This window comes from Malaya genurostris, chromosome 1, assembly GCF_030247185.1.
Source record: "Malaya genurostris strain Urasoe2022 chromosome 1, Malgen_1.1, whole genome shotgun sequence".
NCBI classification, from domain to species: Eukaryota; Metazoa; Arthropoda; class Insecta; order Diptera; family Culicidae; genus Malaya; species Malaya genurostris.
The window spans coordinates 155662470-155683138 of NC_080570.1; the positions used below are offsets into that span (position 1 = coordinate 155662470).

The window sequence follows — 20669 nt, forward strand, 5'->3', positions numbered from 1 at the left end:
CTTGAAATAAATACGGTTTTTGCGAAAGTCTCCATGATTTATGAAAATTATTTTCTGTGATTTATCGTCTTTTTTGTATAAAACTATTTCGTGGCGATAAAACTTGTGCATACGTTTTGAAAATGAATCATAAAAGTCCATCATACTTCCTCGTTTTTGCATTTCGAAGTTTATTTGATGTCAATAAAGGCTACAGCAAAGAACTTTATAATGGCGGCCATAAAATTTTCTTTAATGCAAATTACACTTAATCTAAGAAGCAATAAATCAAATAGCCCACAACAGGAGTGTCATAAATGTACTTCAGAACCCTCAAATTTGCTCTGAGTGAAACTGTCATTCAATGAACACGCACACACACAAATCTAGATTTATGAAAGAATTTTACGGACAAAAACGTTTTAAAGAAAATTTTCTAAAGCAATATTAAGAGCGTTTGCATGGTTTTATTCTAGTACAAATTGATTTATTTTTAGTCCAGTTGTTAGTCTAGGTAAAAGGTTTTATAGAAGCTTTAAAAACTATGATATTACACACTTAAATTTTTTAGCTGAGTCTCGGCAAAAAAATGCCGAGATTCGCACAGCCGAGTAATCAGCAATCATCTCGGCAAAAATAAAATAACTGAGCGTCTCGGCACCCTCAAATTTGACAAACGTCAAATATTGCCGAAATCGCCAGCATAAGATTTATTGTTTGCTCAGTGAAACGTTCGCTGAATATTCGGCAATCCAATAAAACGAAAAAATGAAAAAAACAAATTACCGAATCATCAGTAATTAAAAATCTAGTCAATTAATTTTGTTTGTAATTTTTAAACATTATAAACACACCATTCAGGATCAAATATTCATTTTATTAACACTTAAAGGAGACTTACAAATTTGTTGCCAGTAGTGCTTAAAGCCTCTACCTTAAAACATGTAGTATAATAAAAAGCGGCGTTTCCGGATGCGGCCAGTCGAGCTGGAAATATGAAAATAAAAATACATATACAAAAAAATTCAATATTTAATGATGCATATACGGTATTGTTAAAAAAATAAACTTACTTTGATCTATTGAATTTGTCCATGCATCGGGTTATTTTTTCGCATATCCTGCAAAGTTTTGTCTCGAGGACTCTTTGAGCCCCGTGTTGGGTGTTTTTCCCTTATAATGTGATCTGATAAAGGCGCTTTTTATAAAGCGAAACATGTCACTATATTTATTCAATATTTTTACTTGCAAGTGGTTCCACGTTTCTTCGAAGATTATCCATTTTTTCACTCGAGAATTTCTTCAGAAAATAATCGCGCAATGCGAAGCGAAAATGTAACACGGCAATAAATGACAGCTGTCGTGCTGAATCTCGGCAACAGCTAGCGCATATTCCGAAATCTCGGCAAACGTCTCTGCGGATGTCGGTATATCTGTTGTTTACTGATAAATTCAGCAAGCAATTATGCCAAATTTCGGCAAAGTGAAGCATTTTACCGAAATATCAGTGAATGCATTTAACGAAGTTCAGAAACATGCGTATTGATTACTGAGCAATCAGCAAATTTAGGTGTTGCTGATCAGTTTTATTATGCCGAGCTCAAGAAATGGTTTTAAGTGTGTACTTGTCAAAAGCGACACTTATTATAGTTGTTATAAAACAAGTAGTGATTGAAAAATCAATTACAAAACTCCTATAAATTATAATCAAAGCCAAAAGGCATTCGAATTGTTACTTGGGTATGCAGGTACCGTAGAGCACTAGCCTCGCTCAGCTCGTTGTCGATCATTTCCATGTCTTCCTCGTTGGTTTGTGCTGAGCTGTTATCACACAACGGTTTCAAGTTAGCAGTGAGTTATGCATCCCAATGTCCCTAAGACCTTAATTTTGAACTCGGCTTTATAAAAGACATAACTCATACTCTTCAATTTTTACATTACGCTCGAGGCAGATAAATCCATTAAAATGTTCGGTAATATAATAACCGATCTGAAATTTATTTTGTTTACATTCAACTTGCCTTCGATACGCAGTAACCAACGTTATGGTGACTGTTATTCAAAATCAATAAATATATCAACTTGTGCTGCCAGTTTACAAAAATTCACTAGCGTTTTCGATTTGAGATTTCCAGTTACTGAGGGGTAGTTAAATTTACGATACAGTTTTGATAGACGAGTGGCAGGTCGTGTCGTCGCCTACTCCCAATTTGAGTATTTTTTTAACCCAAGAAGCGAAATTTGAGTTACTAAAAAGTTACTCTTTTCCAGAGTTGTTCCACTTTTACTGAATATGAATAGGATCTTACTCATTTTGGAATAACTTTCCTAAGCGTATAATCCCAAATCCATGGTCAAGTTTAATTCCAAGTCCAAATCCAAGCTCGAAATCAAATCAAAGATAAACTCAAGATGGAATCGACGACACGACCAGGCACTCCGAAGAAAAATTAGTATTAAAACTGTTCGCTAACGATTCACCGCCAGTTACCACAAATCTAGCGACCCCTTGTAAATGATCAAAATAATCTTCTCGAGCAACACTGTTTAAGTTGCTATGGACTAGTTACCAAGGAACCCCAAAACAAATAAACATGTTTTAAAAGCGGTGGAATAGTTCTATTAGTGTTAAACTTTGTCCAAATTAACCAGAAATGCATTTAAATGAACTCGATTTTCGGAATTTAATCGAAACTATGGATGAAACCAACGAACGAGGACAATGATCTGCTTCCAGCGATTCATCCGTACACTTCAACTGCTAGCTTTTCTGGGCAGTAGGATTCGGTGTAATATGCCGGTGTCAAAATTGTTTTGTGTCGGTTGATTGCGCAGCAGTGGAAACAGTATTTCACCTTGTTGGCCACTATTCGAGGATTACTAGTGGAATTCCACAAAGAAATCATTCTACCGTACGTTATGCAGGTACCGCAGAGCACTAGCCTCGCTCAGCTCGTTGTCGGTCATTTTCATGTCTTCCTTCTCACACAACGGTTTCAAGTCAAGACCTGAATTTTGAACTTGGCTTTATAAAAGACATAACCCATACTCCTCAATTTTTACATTCCGCTCGAGTCAGGTAAATCCATTAAAATGTTCCGTAATATAATAACCGATCTGAAATTTATTTTGTTTACATTCATCTTGCCTTCGATATGCAGTAACCAAGGTTATGGTGACTGTTATTCAAAATCAATAAATATATCAACTTGTGCTGCCAGTTTAAAAAAATTCACTAGCGTTTTCGATTTGACATTTCCAGTTACTGAGGGGTAGTTATATTTACGATACAGTTTTGATAGACGAGTGGCAGGTCGTGTCGTCGATGGAATGGTCTATGATTTCTCATGTACCATTCAAATAGGACCCCTCGATGAATTCGGTTCACCGTCCGTTGCAATTCAATTATTATTAGAAACAAAACAACAAGCGTCGAATCGCTACATGCGTCGTAACTATGACAATGTTTGTTTATGTAGAATTAATCTTAAGCTGCAATACGAAAGAAATCGCGTTTTTTCTCTACATATCGATTAGATCTGGAAACTGGAAAGCAGAAAGCAGTTAGAATTTCCAATTTAATTTATTATATTCTGATCTTACGAGTCATTAAAGTGGAAATAACGAAATATTTTGTTTGATATGATTACATATGCTTACTTCTTTCCACACTTGTATTGTTACTAGGTTCAAATCTCGAATTCCAAGTTCCAGGCCGTGTCCATAGTTCAAGATCAGACCCAAGACCAAGTTCAAATCTAATTACAAATTCAAGTCACAATCCCAGTCCAAGTCAAGTCAAAACCCAAGTCCAGATTTAGCATCAAGGTTCAGCGTTTACCCAAATCTTAGGTCAAGTTTAAGTCGAAATCCAAATTCACATCCTGGTTCAAACTCACATTCAAGGCCTTCAAATCCAAGTTCAAGTCCAAGCTTAAAACCAAGTCCATGTACACGCCCGAAATACAGTCCAAGGGCGAGTCCATACCCAAAGTTAAATCCAAAATCCTAGTTCAAGGTCAAATCTACGTCCAACGTCAAATCCAAGTACAAATCAGATTCAGCGTCTAGCTCAAAATGAAGTCAAGTCCAAGTTCAAGTCCAAATGTAAGAGCCAACTTTCAATCCAAGTTCAAACCAACGTCTGCGTGCAAAGTGTTCAAGTTCAAGTGCACATCAAGGTTTAACCTTCAAGTCCAAATATAAGTGCAAGTCCAAGTTTCAACCCAAATTTATGCCCAAGTTCAAACCAAAGTCTGCGTGTAAAGTTAATAATTTGAATAAGTGTCAAAGGTTTGACCTTTAAATCAAAGTTTAATTTCAAGTCCATTTTTAAGTCCATGGACACGCCCAAAATACAGTCGAGTCGATGCCCAAAGTCAAATCCAAGCGCAAGTCCAAATCCAAGTCTAAAATTCAGGGCTAATTCAAACCCAAGTCAAATTCAAGTCCAAGTTCAACGCCAAAGTCAAACTTAACCCCAAATCTACGTCCACGCACTCGCGTAAGATCCAGTCCGCATCCAAGTCCGTGGACAAGTCCAAATGTAAGTTCCAGCCCGAACGCCAAGTTCAAGTCCAAATCCTAGGTACAGTGCAAACCCAAGTCCAAATTAAGAGTTTAGTACAAGTTTACAAGTTAGTTCCTAAGAGTATGATTACTATATTACTCACTTTAGAATGATGTAATAAAAATTCAAAAAAAACTTCGTGCCCCGACCTGGAAGGATTTATAGTGTCAGTAGGATCGTAGTACTAGCCATGCAATGATTCTGTACGCCAAGATTCGACTGCGAGGTCTGTTGAAACAGAAAGGCCAACTTCTACAAAAGGAATGTAATGCCAAGACTTTGCTTCAAAAAACTTCAAGTTCATATCCAAGTCCAAGGCCAAAGTCAAAACTAAGTCCAACGTATAGTTTATGTCCAAATCCAAGCTCCGACCCTAGTACAAAACCAAGTCCAAATTTAGGTCAAAATCCAATTCCGTGAATATGCTCAAAATTCAAGTCCAAGTCCAAATGCAGCGTAAAGTTCAGGGACCTCAGTCAATTTGTTCTGATTCCTAATTCCAAGCCCAAGGTCAAGTTTTATTAATAATCCTTGTCCAGATTCAAGTTCAAATCTAAGATCTAGTCCAGTTCCAAGGGCAAGTTTCAAACCAAGTTTAAATCAAAGTCCAAAGCCAAATTCAAGCCCACACCCAAGGTTCGACCTTCAAATCTAAGTCCAAATCCAAGTGCAAGTTTAAATCCAAGCTCTAGTCCCAGTTCAAGCGCAAATCCACGGTCAAATTTAAGTCCAAACTCAAATCCAAGCCCAAATACAAGTTCAAGATCCCGTTCAAATTCAAATCCAAGTTCAAGTTCAACGTCGAACTCAAACCCAAATCTAAATCCAAAGTCAAGTTCAAGTTCCGATCCTAGTGCAAAACCAAGACCAAATTTATGTCTAAATCCAAGTCCATGTACATGCTCAAGATCCAACCAACCAAGTACAACGTCAAGTTCCGGGAAACCAATTTGTTCAGACTCTTAATTCCGAACCCAAGTTTCAGCTCAGGCCCGAGGGCAAGTTCAAGTCTTAATTAATGTTTAAATCTAAGGTCTAGCTAAAATCCAAGGACAAGTGCAAGTGTAAGTCTAAATTCAAGTCCAAACCAAAGTGCAAATACAAGCTCAAGGGCCGTTTTCAAATCCAAATTCAAATCCAGGTTCAAATCTATGTCCGTCTACAAATTTTCTATATGCAGGGAAATAAGACTTTAATCGTGAATATCTCACGTCGTATTAACGAGAACATCGTTGTTACTGTGCTATTCTTTCAAAATAGATTTTGTAACTTGAACATTGTTCTCTTAAATATGTACACGTGTGCTTAGAGTTTGAGTTTCTAAGCAAAAAATGACAATTCAGAGTATATAAGCGTTGGAAATTTGATTTATAATACGCGTACTGCGTACGCCTGGTTTCGGAATTGGAATGAGTACTCACCTAACCAAGGGTTCGGACAAATGGGACTGATTTGGATTAAGCAGATAACGAAGTTCATGAATAGCATTCGAATTGTCCCGTTTCAAAATTATTTTTCAAACATGGAAGTGGAACAGTTAAATGCATTGTTCAGCTTCTATGCAGCGAGAAAGTTCAGGCGAAACTAGTCCGGTACATTGATGTTGCCAAAAGTTCCGCATAAAAGCAGTGAGAAAATTCACGTTTTTTCTAAGGGCAGCGAGAAAGTTCTCGGGGAATTTGTTCTGTACTTTCAGTTTGCCAAAAGTTCCACGCGTACTTTTAAGCAGCAATAAATTGGATATTTTCAATAATTTAGGAACTTTTTGTAGCTAGGGTAATCAAATCGAGCACACAGCCGATGAGAGTTTCGGAAAAGTTCCAATCATATGTCACTGATTCGATCTACATATTCGTGTAGCAATATTTAGAAATGTTTCAGCATAAACAAACTAAGATTTTCACATTTCATACTAAAAACTCTAAGAAAAATAAACTAATCACGCTAGATTAATTGGCGAAACTAAATCTGCCAAAAATTATCCCGGAAGTCCTCGGCACCTGAATATCATGTCCAACACATGAAACTGCTCTACCAACTGAGCCACTCTGGAGCTGGAGTTTTCGGTCACAATTGTAGTTGCACACAGTATACAATATTCAGGACGACAACATAATTGCGAAAATTTTGTAGTAATTAAGTTAACAAAACGGCAATGTGATTTAAGCAAACCTTTTGTAGGACAGAATAAAATGAATAATAATCTACCTTTTTATTAGGCAAGCAATTTGCACTCACTCTCAGTGAGTCTTACTTCACATGAGACCAATCCTTCACTCACGGTTCAAGTTAATCAGTCAATAACGATGGAAATGGAAAGGAATTTAGGAATCCTTTACAGACTAGAAAATTTGAAGGGACGTCAAAGTTTTGCAAAGAGAAGAAATATAAAAAAAAGAACTCATGATTCGAAATAAAACCACACCCGGCTCGACTCACGCGTCTCTCGTAAACTTTTCAGCCTTCCCTCTACTTTCAGTCGCTACTCACCGCTGACCGGTGACCTGGGCACCTCGGTTCTGTCGGCCAACGCGATCAACGGTTCCGGCTGGTGCATCTTCGTGTACAATCTGGCCCCGGAAACGGAGGAGAACGTGCTGTGGCAGCTGTTCGGTCCGTTCGGTGCCGTCCAGAGCGTCAAGGTGATCAAGGATCTACAGACGAACAAGTGCAAGGGCTTCGGTTTCGTTACGATGACCAACTACGACGAGGCCGTTGTCGCCGTACAGTCCCTCAACGGGTACACGCTCGGAAACCGGGTGCTGCAGGTCAGCTTCAAGACGAACAACACCAAATCGAAAACCAATTAAAAATGGGAAAAATTTTAAGTTTCGAATTGTTCCCCTAAAGTAATAATAATAATAATAAAAGAAAAAAAAACGAAACGAAAATGGAAAAACAACCCACGTGAACACACAAACACACATACACACGGGCAAAGCAAAAAAAAAAAACACTCGTTGTCACGTCAACCAATCTTCTCCCACCCAGCCTACTTCGACTTTCCTGTTCCTGAACATCAACCAAAGACCAGAGACGAGACAAGGCGATGCACCTGCAGTGTTCTGTGTTTGGTTTTCTGACTTTTAACCTTCACCTTGGTTGAGCGCCTGATCCGACCGAAACAGGAAATATCATTCCACTACTCAACGAACGCAACACGTTCAGCAGATAGACAGAGAGAAAGAGACGTAATATCAACTGAATCAATGGGATATTATAATAAAAAAATTTATTAAAGAAATTATACGAAGACGAAGTGAAACAACAGAAAGGTGCAATAATATTTCAAAAATATTGTAAATAGAAGTAAAACAAAAAAAACCATTTGATATTTCCTAAACTAGCAAAACAGAAAAAAAAACAAATGAAAATCAGCATCTCTTTAGCGAAAGCGAATGTCGACTTTACTGGTGAAGCAACAAGCATAAGAATAGCAGAATCATTTAACGCAAGGAAAAAGGTTCTTAAGAAAAATTAATTGTTATTAGTTTCCGCTGGGAGTACGGTCCGCGTGCGCAGTCTCGCGCGGCGTCGTGCGTCGGTTTACCGTTGCAACTCTCTAGCGGTGAGCACCGGTAGCACCAAATCCAGATCCCTATCTATATTGAAAAATAAAAAAAAAAAACAAAGCAACCCAAAAAAGAAGTAATAACGATGCTAGCGAATTTTACCGAACCGCTCAATGTTTACAGACAGCAGAACTCTAAAGAAAATAAAACCTAATATAAATGTGCAATAATGTATTAGAATGGTACTCTATATTAAATAAATATTAGCCAAATTGAAAAGGGAACTCAATCGTGTGCGAAAAGTACCGGGATCGATGGTGGCGGCTAAGCCACCGACGGTAACCGCGACGATGACCGCACGCAACGCAGCAGGCCGTGTTCGCCCCCAGCGAAGACTGAATGATCTCGTAACTAAAATTGAAACTAATCTAAATAATAAAACCTATTTATTTATATACTAATTTATTCTTGAATGTTTCAATAATGGCAACAACCGAGCAGCAGATGAGAAAATAAACAAAAAAAAAACGGAATAAAATCATAAACAACGCGTAATTTGTAAGGCAAAGACAGAATAAAACAGCAAAAAAATGGGAAGTGTAATGAGTTCGTTTTTGAGTAAAGTCTTATAATTAAACGTATATTTATTAACGGTAATTTATTTAATCGATATATGAAAACATAACTCAAACGGTAAAATAATGCTAATTGTCGATGGATTTTTGAATTTTAAACTCACAACCTAACCGCAAACATTCTTTATTAGTATTCATCTTATTAATCATCACGCAAGCCGCAAATAATCTCACTTTTTTAATGAAAATGAAGAAAAAAGAAACAACTGTGTAGTTTATAATCAATCGCTCCTATTACGCTCAGAAACCGAAAACCGAATTAACTTTCTCTCTACGTAGTCGTTCTCTCTTTCTCCTTTACTCGAAGGAAACCTAAAATTAAAAGAATTTTAGAACAACAAAGAAGAAAAAAATCAAACGAAGCTAGTCAAAATTTATTTCCGACTTTGGATTGATCGTTTGTTTCTTAGTTTTAGTTTTTTTTTCTTTCTTGGGAATGATTTGACGCGAGTTCTAGCGAAGAGACCGAATAATAAAAAATTTAAAAATGATAAGTCAAATGTACCGTACTGCTATTTATTTAGTGTTATGTTTTAGGAGTTAAGCAAATTTTTTACGTGGCTCTTACTCGTTTCAGCATGAATTTGAGCAAATTTGACGTCTACGAAAATATGCAAAAGTACTTTAAAAAAATAATGTTGGTAGTGAAATTTTACTTCAGTGGGTTTTTCTCTCTTCTTAAGATATCAGTGTTTATATTCGTGATTATTTTATAAAGCTAAATTCTAATAAATGGAGCTAAGTTTAAGCAAACATAACCAAACAAAAAAAAACACACACACACACAACCAATCTCATTGCGCTTAAGGGATCCTAACCTAACCTAGAAATTCGGAGCCGGGTAGCCCTGGCAGTGCTGAGAAAAACAGGAAAAAAGGAACGCACACATTCTAGCGTACAACGTTCTGGAGCAAGTTGTTTACAATTCCTATTTTGAGTTATCGTTTCCGAGCTTGGAACGCGTAACAAACGTAAATCAATTCAACGGAAACCGCGATAGCGGTTTCGTAAACATAAACCAAGTATTAGCAAACCAAGGCGAACACTAAATTAAAAAAAAAGGTGGAATGGGAAACGGATAAACAATGATTTTACTTGTAAACAGAATAAAAACAAAAAATATTTTCCTCCATTTTAGTCAAAATTTTATTGATTAGATATATATTCATATAATTATTCGAGCAGCAAGCGTATATGTGTTAAGAAAGTAACTCTTATCAGTGAATTTATGTCATTACTCATCATTGCGTAAAACAAAAGCAAAAAAAATAGTAGTAGAGGAGAATCACACGAACGCAATCGTTTGACTGGAAGCTTGCTGTTTGTTGACAGGCACAGTGCGGAGTGGAACACTGGAATACAATCAAAACACACACACTGACACTAACACTGAAAGTGCAATGGGAGCATTAGCAGAGGTCACACTCACACACACTCACATCACCCATTTACTAGCTAGCTTGCTTACTACTTTCCGGGCCGGTTCAGTAATAATTTGATTGCCAGAGAGGTAAGAGAAAAAAAAACAAAGCACGCCGAAAAACCACACGCAGCTCATACAACTACGCGCAAAACGTTTAATATAAGTGTACTGAATGGATTATTTAACCTTTTTTTCTTTTCTATCTTAACTTACGCACACTCTTACATACAAGAACAGAACTTAATGCCTAACACGCAGAATCATACGGAGTCAAAGGAAAAAAACAACAACAACATTCTCTCATACACACTCAGAATCACAACAACAACAAATGCAAGCAAAACACAAGGTGAACAAACTTGTCATTAGTATTGATATTAAATTTTATGTACTCAAAAAAGGACAAGAAAAGTAAAGGAAATTAAAGAAAATTATAAAATACATGTTATATTTGCATACTATTATAAACGAAACTATTCTATTATCATTCATAACGAAGAAAAAACACCCAAACACTCAGCCACACACACACACAACCACACGAGAGCGAGAAGAATCAGTAGAAAATCTACTATTGAATTTTTTACAACTCATTTCTCAACGATAGCCAGTATTTTCCCCGCAAAACTGGCAGCAGACAAGTGGAGAAAACACAAAAACACTATCCATTTACAGGAAATATGCAATTTGTATCCCTTTCCATCCCCCTCCCCCTTTCTCCAGCGCGAGAATAAACCAGCAAATCGTTATTTTACTAGACTAGTCGTAACAAATCGGCAAAACAGCAAATAATCCCTATCAGCAGGCGAAAAGAGGCGAAAAAAAACGATACCATGCTGGTAAAACCAATGAGACTGGATGTAAAAGTTTTTAAAACTCAGTGTGAGAAAACCAGACAAAAACAAAACGAATCCCAATTCAGCAAAAAAAAATAAAGAAAACAATGTGAGAGAATTAATTAGGAAAACAACAACAACTAAAACCGCCAAGCGAAACGCTGAGGAAACCTACGAACCAGCGCGCACCGAAACGTCAACGAATACAACGAGCAAAACCACATTTAGCAGCCAGCGGAAGATGAGAAACAAAGCTTTGCAAATTTACATTTCAGTCCATTGCGCATGGGGCAGCATTTTCGGAGAGCAAGAGTAACAACACCAAGATGAAAGTTCTGTCTAGCTTAAAAAAATTCCGTAAAGAAACCAAAAAAAACCCTATTCGTTTTTGCCACACAGCCACACATGACACACAATGACAATTCGAAAACCGAAGTGAACTAGAAAACAACACAAAACTAATCTCCATCCATGTTAGATGACAGATGACAGAATGACACTTAAATAAAAAATTAACTTGCGCAGTTTAGAACTTCCACCTCCGTATCAACCACCACAATCAAAGTAGACGCGTGGATTCGGCTCACTCTTTGACGGTACGGTGGCTTCGCAGTTTGACGTCGCTCTCAACCTTTCTCTCTCTCGGTCTCTTTCACAGACAAATATACGCTTATTGAGATCCGAAACTTAACCCTGTCTCCACAGCAAAATCACTGATAAAACCCCATCCTCACCTTAAACGAACCCTGAGCTGTCAAACGTCAAACTGACAAGCCGCCCGATCGAGTGAAGCCGGAAACCGGAAACCGCGAAAGAGCGGTAGCAAGAAAATAGAAACTCCCATTACTACTAGCATTGTATCTCAGAACAAACAGGCGAAAACAAAGCAAACCAAAAAAAAATCTATAATTGTTTCAGTACTCTTTGACGAAAAAAAAAACTTATATTAATGGCAATTGTATAGAGAAAATTGAAGTTTTATAACAGAAATAAACCATGTGGAAGCATGCATTAAACGTTTATTTTTACTCTTCAGTGGACAAAACAAAAAAAAACACAATTCGACCGGAACAGTCAGAAAAAGCCCAGCAACAAATATGTAAACTTAATAATTAACAAAAAAAAATAAATATTATCAGTATTCAAAAATCCCCAAATTAATGGAAAATAAGCTACAAAACCTATTTAATTGATTTTTATGTCATTTTAGAAAAAGAGGAAAACGGTAATAAAAGCAAATAAAACCAGTTTAAGAACAACATTTCCCCCGCTTGCCAATTTTTTCCCTGTTCCCCCTCTGCCGTGCGAATGAACAAGCCGAAGTCCCACAGAAAAAAAACAAAACCCACACCCCGAATCCTTGCTCGCTCGCTCGCTCGCTCAACCGGAGACGTGCCGAAAGAAAGGAGAAGACTTGCGGAACGAAAAACGAGGTCAATGCACTGCAATTGACTCCGAGAAAAAGGTGTCGCACGTGCCGCCAGAAAACCCATACAAACTCGCCAGTAGTAACCCGACCGACAAATCAGCGCCGTCTTCGATCTGCCACCAACTCGAGAGATTCGGGTGCGGTCCTGTGATGGCCTATCGACCAAAAAAAAAATCCCCTGTAAGTACATGCTGTAAAATGTTTACGCTGTCACCAACACACTCGCAAACGCAGAAAGATGACACGTGGTGCGAAAAACTTTTCGGTTGATAAAAATTTCAATCGATTGACTGCAGCAAGGATACAGCAAGGGTAAATGACTGCCTGCAGATTTTGAGTCAAACAGTCTCATCCGACTGCGTTGGTATTGAGGGATTCTAACGTAAAAAAATAAGTAAAATTGAATGACGAAAATTTTTACTATCGCATGGAAATTTTTTGAAGGGTGACAATAGGGAACATTGTGAGATTTCGGGGTCGTTTGATTAACCTTAAATTAGATCAACGATGACTGCATGTAGAGCTCTGGCTTATGACTTTCTCAGTCTAAAATGTTAGGAACACGATGTATTTGTTAAATTGTCAGACATTTCCGACGTTTTGGATGATCTTTTTCAAGTGAGGTGAAGTCTTTGGTATTACGTCCATAACAACTATTGACACACCGTTTTTTTTCAATAATCCGTTGACGACAGTTGCGAACATTTTAACTGTAGGCCCATATTGGCTTTCACTGGCTTTCAGATGAATAGTTCAATCAGAAATCAATCCTATATTTTGGATACAGAGCAGTACATACTTCCCATCGTCGGTAATATATATGACGTCGAGAAAGACGAAATGACTTGATTTTCCTTCAAAGGTATCCGAAACGTCAGGCAATTCAACAAATACATCGCCTGCCTAATATTCTGAACTGAGAAAGCCCAAATAAATCAATAAGAACTATCAATCTTAACCAATTGTCGCACACTTAAAACCGATTCTCGAGCTCGGCATTTTGAAATGTACAAGTACATCGGCAACACGACATTTTACTGATTGTTCAGTAATACATATGCTCTTTTCCGAAATTCCTTAAAGTAGTATGCTGATATCTCAGTAAAACTTGTACTTTTGCCGAAGTTTAGCATAATATTATGCTGAACTTGTCAGTAAACAACAAATTTACCGAAATCAGCAAATCCGTTTGCCGAGATTTCGAACAGTGAGATCGAACTCGAACAGAAACTCGGTGAGACACTTGTCATCTAATGTCTCTTTTCAACTTTGCAAAGCACCACGTCGCCATTGCTCGTAGAGCTGGAAAACATTGGAAGAAGGAAAACAGATTTTTCATATTTCGTGACAAGACAAATGAAATAAGTAAACTATCTGCTTCGCAAATATAATTAATAATATCTACTTATTTCCAGGTAGGTGCGTTGAGGTGCACTAGAAAAAAATTGCTTCTGTGTTTTATTTTACATACAATAATAAAGAAAAATCCATTCTACTGTCGGTTACTGATGACTCGGCAATTGATGATTCAATCCTGATCGCTTCTGCCAAACTAACAGTAAAATTTCTGCCTATAAGTTCGGCAATAATTGACAGTGCATAAATTTAGCATTGTCGGGATTCTCAGTAATTATACATTTTGCCGAGACGATTACCGAGCACTCGGCTGTGCGAATTTCGGCATTGTTTTGCCGAGATTCAGCAATAAAATTTAAGTGTGCGAACTCGGTAAAAAATGCCGAGATAGATCGGTAACACACAATTTGGCTGATGGCTCAGTAATAAATACTATGTTTTCCGAGATTTACTGAAAGTGCATCTTTTTACCGAGATGTAGCAAAATTTTGCGCTGATCTCATTAGTGATTAACAATTATCCTGTAATCAGCCAATGCGTTTGCCGAAATTCGGCTATACAACTGTCATTTACGTTCTACATTATCGCTTGGCACTACGCAGTTATTTTCTGATAAAATGGTCATGAGGAATTAGTCCTAAAGTAAGCCATAAGAATCTACGATCTATGCAGTAAGTATAATAACTACACATTATTTATGATTATTTATAGAAAGCTCCTTTCAGATCCTGCTTTCACTGTCGGGAAGTTTTTCCTGCATATTTTACAAACATAAGTAATGTACTGTATACTTTATGTGTTTACACACTTAAAGCTTGCACAGCCGAGTGTTCGGTAATCGTCTCGGCAAAATGTATAATTACTGAGAATTTCGGCAATCCAAAATTTGTTAACTGTCAACTATTGCCAAACGTGTCAGCAAAAATTTTGCTGTCAGCTCGGCAAAAGTTATCAGGATGCAATCATGAATTGCCGAGTCATCAGAAATCGACAAAAGGAAAGATTTTTCTTCATTATTGTTTGAAATTCATATCACAAAAGCTAATGTTGGTGAAAAGGGGTGTTTTATTGATGTTCATCTCAGTTCAGCAAACAAAAAAAGTGCCAACACCAAAAGAAAACATCCCGTCTAAATACAATTGTTTCTAGTGCTCCTCAACGCCTCTACCTGGAAATAAGCGGATATTTATAATAAATAGGGCAACGGCTCCCTATTTCATCTGAGCTCCTATTTCCATCTCATCCCTTCACCTCATTACTTTGAACATGAATAATATTTTAAAACCTACCTGAACCAAACTGTGAAATGTTTTAAAATGATTATAAAAGCTGTTGTCACACTTTCCTATTGAAAGAAATGGTTTTAAGTTCTTCGTGTATCGTTTTTTTCATTTAAAATAAACTCATTTTTCAATTTAGGACACATTTTCGTCTCAAGATTTACAGTTCGTCATGTTTCTGATTATCTACTAATCGATTCGTCTCAAAACATGATCACTTTTTCGCACAATTACACTACCATTGAATGCTGGATGACTTCATAATTAGTAATGTTCACTTGCCTTTTGTTTAGTTAACGATTAAAAACTTCAAAAATTACCCGACAAACAATAAAAGTCTTTAAAAATATGAGATGAAAGTTTTTCACTTAGTTCACTTGATTGCGCTTTGTTTTCATCTCATTTGGTTTCGCAAAGTTGCCAAGTTATCTCATATTGTTACAAAAAATAAATTGTTTTTCTTCTTCAAATTATTACAAATAAAGTATTTTTTGGTATCCGTGACATTAGTTTAATTATATTATTGATATTAATATTTAAATAAAACTGTTTTGGCTTCGAATATTACCAGAAAGAGCGTGTTAAATACTAATGAAATAACCATTGTGGCAAATCTAGTAGCACTGGTTTCATTCCGCTATACGCCAATATAACGCTGTGAAGTGTGTGTGTGTTTCATCGGCTGTGTACAGAGATGCCAGGTATTTTCAAAGAAAATATGTATAACTTTTCATAGAAAGTCTATATCTGTTTTATCTGTTTTCACTAATAAAATGATGTTAAAAGATAGTTCTTTAGATCTCCGTAAGTCATTGCCCCATTAATTAGATAATTCAACGAGAAAATTTTTTTACCAATAATAATAATGTGGAAAAATCCTGGTTTGTACGGTTGTATCGTTTGAGTTGTATATCTGGCAGCGGTAAGGCAGTCGGTCACCAGAATGTCTGCAAGCCATATTTTTCCAGCTGGCAGCGTTTAGTCAGCCATCTGGCAGCCATGCGAATGCGGGTGAGAGTGTAATAGTGGAATATTTTGTTTTGATTGCAGTCGCCATTGCTAATTTATAGGATGAATAAAAGATCAACGATAGGATGAATAAAAATCCATTGAGATGAAATTAGGAGCAGAGTAGTGAAAACATTATTAGTGTTTTTAGCTGTTTTATAAATATTAGTTCAATTTTCAAGAAATGTGAATCAATTTTCAACGTGGAGCAAGGCGAATGAAGCAGTAATATGAAATAGTTACAGTGATTTTAGTGGCTAAATCGGGGTTTGAAGGCGACGTCCTTACAAATGAGATGAAATAGGGAGCCCTTACCCTATGCAAAGTAAATAGTTTTTAATTTCACTTGTCACTGTTCGAAATCTCGGCAAACGATTTTGCTGATCTCGGTATATTTGTTGTTTACTGACAAGTTCAGTACAAAATTATGCCAAACTTCGGCAAAAAACGCGCTTTACCGAGATATCGGAATATTACATTAACGAATTTCGGAAAAGAGAATTTGGATTACTGAACAATCAGTAAAATGTCGTGTTGCCGATCTAATTCGGCATTTCAATATGCCGAGCTCGAGAAACAGTTTTACCCACATTATCGAAATGACGGAATGCGTAATGAATTCTTACTCGACTGCTTGATTTTTCAGTGCTCGATCGATTCAGTGCTAGAATTTTCGCCTGAGTTGGCTGCTCGATCAACCTGATTGACAGTGACATTATAAATGTCATTGAATATTCGCTCATTTTATGAATGTGTTAGTGTAAAATTTAGGCGACTTAAGCCATTTCATTACACTCCAGCTAGAGGAATGGATGATGCTGACTAAGGTAGGCCGTTTTGTTAATTTCCAGCGAATTTCAACAGTTTATGTTGGAATTCTAAGAAGAACTGGTTATTTACTAGTTCTGTATATCCGAAAAACATGAAAAATTTAATTTATATATTCAGTTATATAATGCTTTTATTAAAAATAAACTTAAAAATCAACACGGAAACGTGCAAAATCTGGAAGGAATAAGAAGAAGACGAATTGACAATTCAGTCCGCATCTTCGAAAAGATTTCCGAATCAACCGGTTGTAGGCGAAATTGATTCGGGATCGGTTGTTGCACTGGAGTTGGAATTGATTCGGAAGTCATTATGATTTCCACATGGAATTCCGAATAGAAACTTCTCGCCGATTCGGAATCCATTCGGATCTGATAATGTGGGTAAGTGTGTAAACAATTGAATGTATACCATCAAAACAAAAACGAATTCTCTGTTTACTTTCAATTGCTGAAGGCTCAGTAATTTAGTGTTGCTTTTGCCGAACAGACAGTAACAATTTCGGTCATAACTGACGTTTGTCAAATTTGAGATTGCCTTTGAGACTCCGCAATTTTAGCTTTTGCCGAGATGATTACCGAGTTCTCGGTGAATTAAATTTTCAACATACATAACCCGAAAATTCAGTTTTCTGAAACTTTTGGTAAACAATGCGGATTCTTCGCACTCGGACGTTGGTTTTGAGGTAGCCTCAGTCCCGATGTTTAACTGGACCAGTATAAAAGATTGGTCGAAAATCGATAATTTCTACTTGTACGTTACCGTCTAACTCGGTGGTTTCCAAGCTTTTTTTGGTCGAATGCCCATTTTCTATATAGTACCCACTGCTACCCACCAAGTTGAAAAATTCAAAATCTGGGATTGATGGATTTTTTGCAGTTCACATAAATTTCAAATGTGAAACAGAGAGAAATGACCAAAACACTAGTTTTCTGTCCAATCCTACAAGAATGAAATGCATGTTAATTCAAAATCATAGCGAACAAACATTGGGAAATAAAAAAAGACGACAATAGAGATACAACAAAGTCTCACATAATCCCACACAAAGTTCCAGAATTTTATTCGAATCCGACTTTCGGTTCCGGAATTACAGGGTGATATGCGCAAAAAAAGGAAAATAAGTGCACTAACTTTTCTCAGAGACGGCAAAACCGACTCTCACAAACTTAGATTCAAATGAAAGGTACAAGCGTCCCATACAAAATTTCTGAATTTTATTTTGATCTGACTCCCGGTTCCGGAGTTACAGGGTGGTAAGTGAAAAAAAAAATATTTCAAATTACTTCCTCTCTTTTCTCAGGTTTTATACAAAACTTCCAAATTTCATCCGGATCCGACTTCCGGTTCCGGAATTATAGGAAGATGTGTGTTAAAAATTGATACTTTCGCTTGAAGACGCGAAACAAAACACGTAAAAAAACTCTGAACTGGCCTCGAAACTAGGGTAAGGGCTCCCTATTTCATCTCAGCTCCTATTTCCATCTCATTCCTTCACCTCATAACTTTGAACATTAATCATATCTTTAAACGTACCTGAACAAAACTGTGGAACGTTTTAAAACATTTATTCTAGGTTTTGCCACACTATCCAACTGAAAAAAATAGATAAAAAACCTTCAATGATCGCTTTTGTCATTTATAATAAACTCAGTTTTTGATTTAGGAACCACTTTCGTCTGAAGTTTTACAATTCATCATGTTTCTGAATATTTACTAATCGATTCGTCTCAAAACATGATCACTATTTCATATAATTAGACAACTATTCAATGTTGGATGACTTTATAGTTAGTAATGTTCACTTTCCACTTGTTTATTCAACGATTAAAGACTTCTTAAATTACCTGATAAGCAATAAAAGCAATGAAAAATATGAGATGAAAATTTGCACTTAATTCACTTGATTGCGCTTTGTTTTCATCTCATTTCGTATCGCAAGGTTGCCAAGTTTTCTCATATTAAAATACACAAAAAATTATTTTTTCTCCTTTAAATTATCATCAACAAGTATTTTTTGGTATCCGTGACATTAGTTTAATTATATCATTGATATTTATATATAAATAAAACTGTTTCGGATTCTAATATTACCAAATAGAGCGTGTTAAGTACTAATCAAATAACCATTGTGGCAAATCTAGTAGCACTGGTTTCTTTCCGATATACGTCACCATAACACTATTAAATGTGTGTGTTTCATCGGCTGTGCACAGAGATGCCAAAAATTATCATAGAAAATATGTATCTGCTCTATCTGTTTTCACTAGTAAAATGAATCAAATTCAAATCAAATTCAAACTGGTTTTGAATTTTAATAGAAATGTTTATCAGTGTTCATCATCAAACATTTGCACAAAAGATTTCCATTTTAACATGTGATTTGTCCGTTGATTAATAAACTTTTAAAGAAGTACTGCAATAAAATACTAATAGATACTCGGAGAGAAAAGTCTAACGTTTTACTTTTCACTTTTTATGAACCTTTACAAATCTGTATTAAATTTAGAAAATCTGTACACTGAGGTCTTTTTTCATGCGATCTTTTTTTATTCGGTTTTTTTACTCGACTTTTTTATGCAAATTATCAGAGTTATGCGGTTTTTTTTTATGCGAGTTATCAGAGTTATGCGGTTTTTTTTATGCGGAAATCTTTGACATTTTCAGCGAAGGTGAGAAGATGAAAACGCTCGGCTAACTTAGATACAGGCGACTTTGTTTTGTCAAATTGGATTTAACAACCGTCACTGAATCAATTTTGATAGCCGTCTGGTGGCCATGACTGCCCAGGTAGCCAAAACGCTATGCGGGTAATAGTGCAATATTTTGGTTTTGATTGCTGTTGCCATTGCTAATTTATGGGATGAATAAAAGACCAACGATAGGATGAATACAAAACCTTTGAGATGAAATTAGGAGCACAGTAGTGAACATATCAGAAGTGTTTTTAGCAGATTTTTCAGTTATTATTTTAATTTCCAAGGAATGTGAATCAATCACCAATGTGGAGCAAGGCGAAATAAGCAGAAATATGAAAAAATCGTAGTGATTTTGATGGCTAAATCAGGTTTTTAAGGTAACGTCCTTACAAATGAGATGAAATAGGGAGCCCTTACCCTATTCCAATCGGCAGCCATTGTCAATAGACATAGCCATTGTCAATAGACAAACGAACAAACGTTTTCGGCTATGCTGGTTTTCGGTTTTCGATTCCGGAAGCACCGGAATGAAATGTAAAATATTTTCCAAGCTTGCCTCAAAACTATTTCTCGAACCGATTCGATTAGACCGGTTTCGGAAGTACCTGCAATAGTGGAACTTTTATTGTTTCTTCAGAGATGGCCTATCCGACCCGAGTACTGTTTCACTCTGTAGACTATACTATTTATGATAGTATGAGTAATATGAGAAAGGCAACATTCACCACTAGGTGGATTAAAACAGGGGTTTGAAACGATAAAACCAGTATTCGCAGGTTTTAAAGTTCGTTGTATGCTCAATTTTGGTTGTTTTTTTCGACTGAGAAGTTAAATTCGCAGGTGAATACTTTCGCACTAATTCCAAGCTCCGATATTTTCAAATGTTACCATAGGCTCGTAAATTGCCCGCCTCATCCGTGTGGCACCTTTCGGCCAAATCAACAACTGCAACGGCTGCGATTGCGCCTGTCGCAGCTTCCTCGTATAAATCCCGCACACGTCTAATGTTTATATCGTTATCCTGACGGATGCTGATAATACGCGCACATGGCAGCGGATGATTGCTGTTCGTCCATTCTCTTCTCTCGCATGTTCAGGACTCTCGCCGACCGCG

The 20669-nt window shown here is 36.7% G+C and overlaps 1 protein-coding gene across 3 annotated transcripts in view; it reads left to right on the plus strand.

The window, feature by feature from the left end:
* Nucleotides 1-12216, plus strand: part of LOC131426297 (ELAV-like protein 2) — a 34131-nt gene extending 21915 nt beyond the window's left edge. For 2 of the 3 annotated variants that reach the window (XM_058588915.1, XM_058588916.1), the window contains one exon: nucleotides 7011-12216. In XM_058588915.1, coding sequence (XP_058444898.1) covers nucleotides 7011-7359 — 349 coding nt within the window. In that variant the 3' untranslated portion in view covers nucleotides 7360-12216. The remainder of the gene's footprint in view (nucleotides 1-7010) is intronic. The other variant, XM_058588917.1, reaches the window with a different exon arrangement.
* Nucleotides 12217-20669: the final 8453 nt, after the last annotated feature.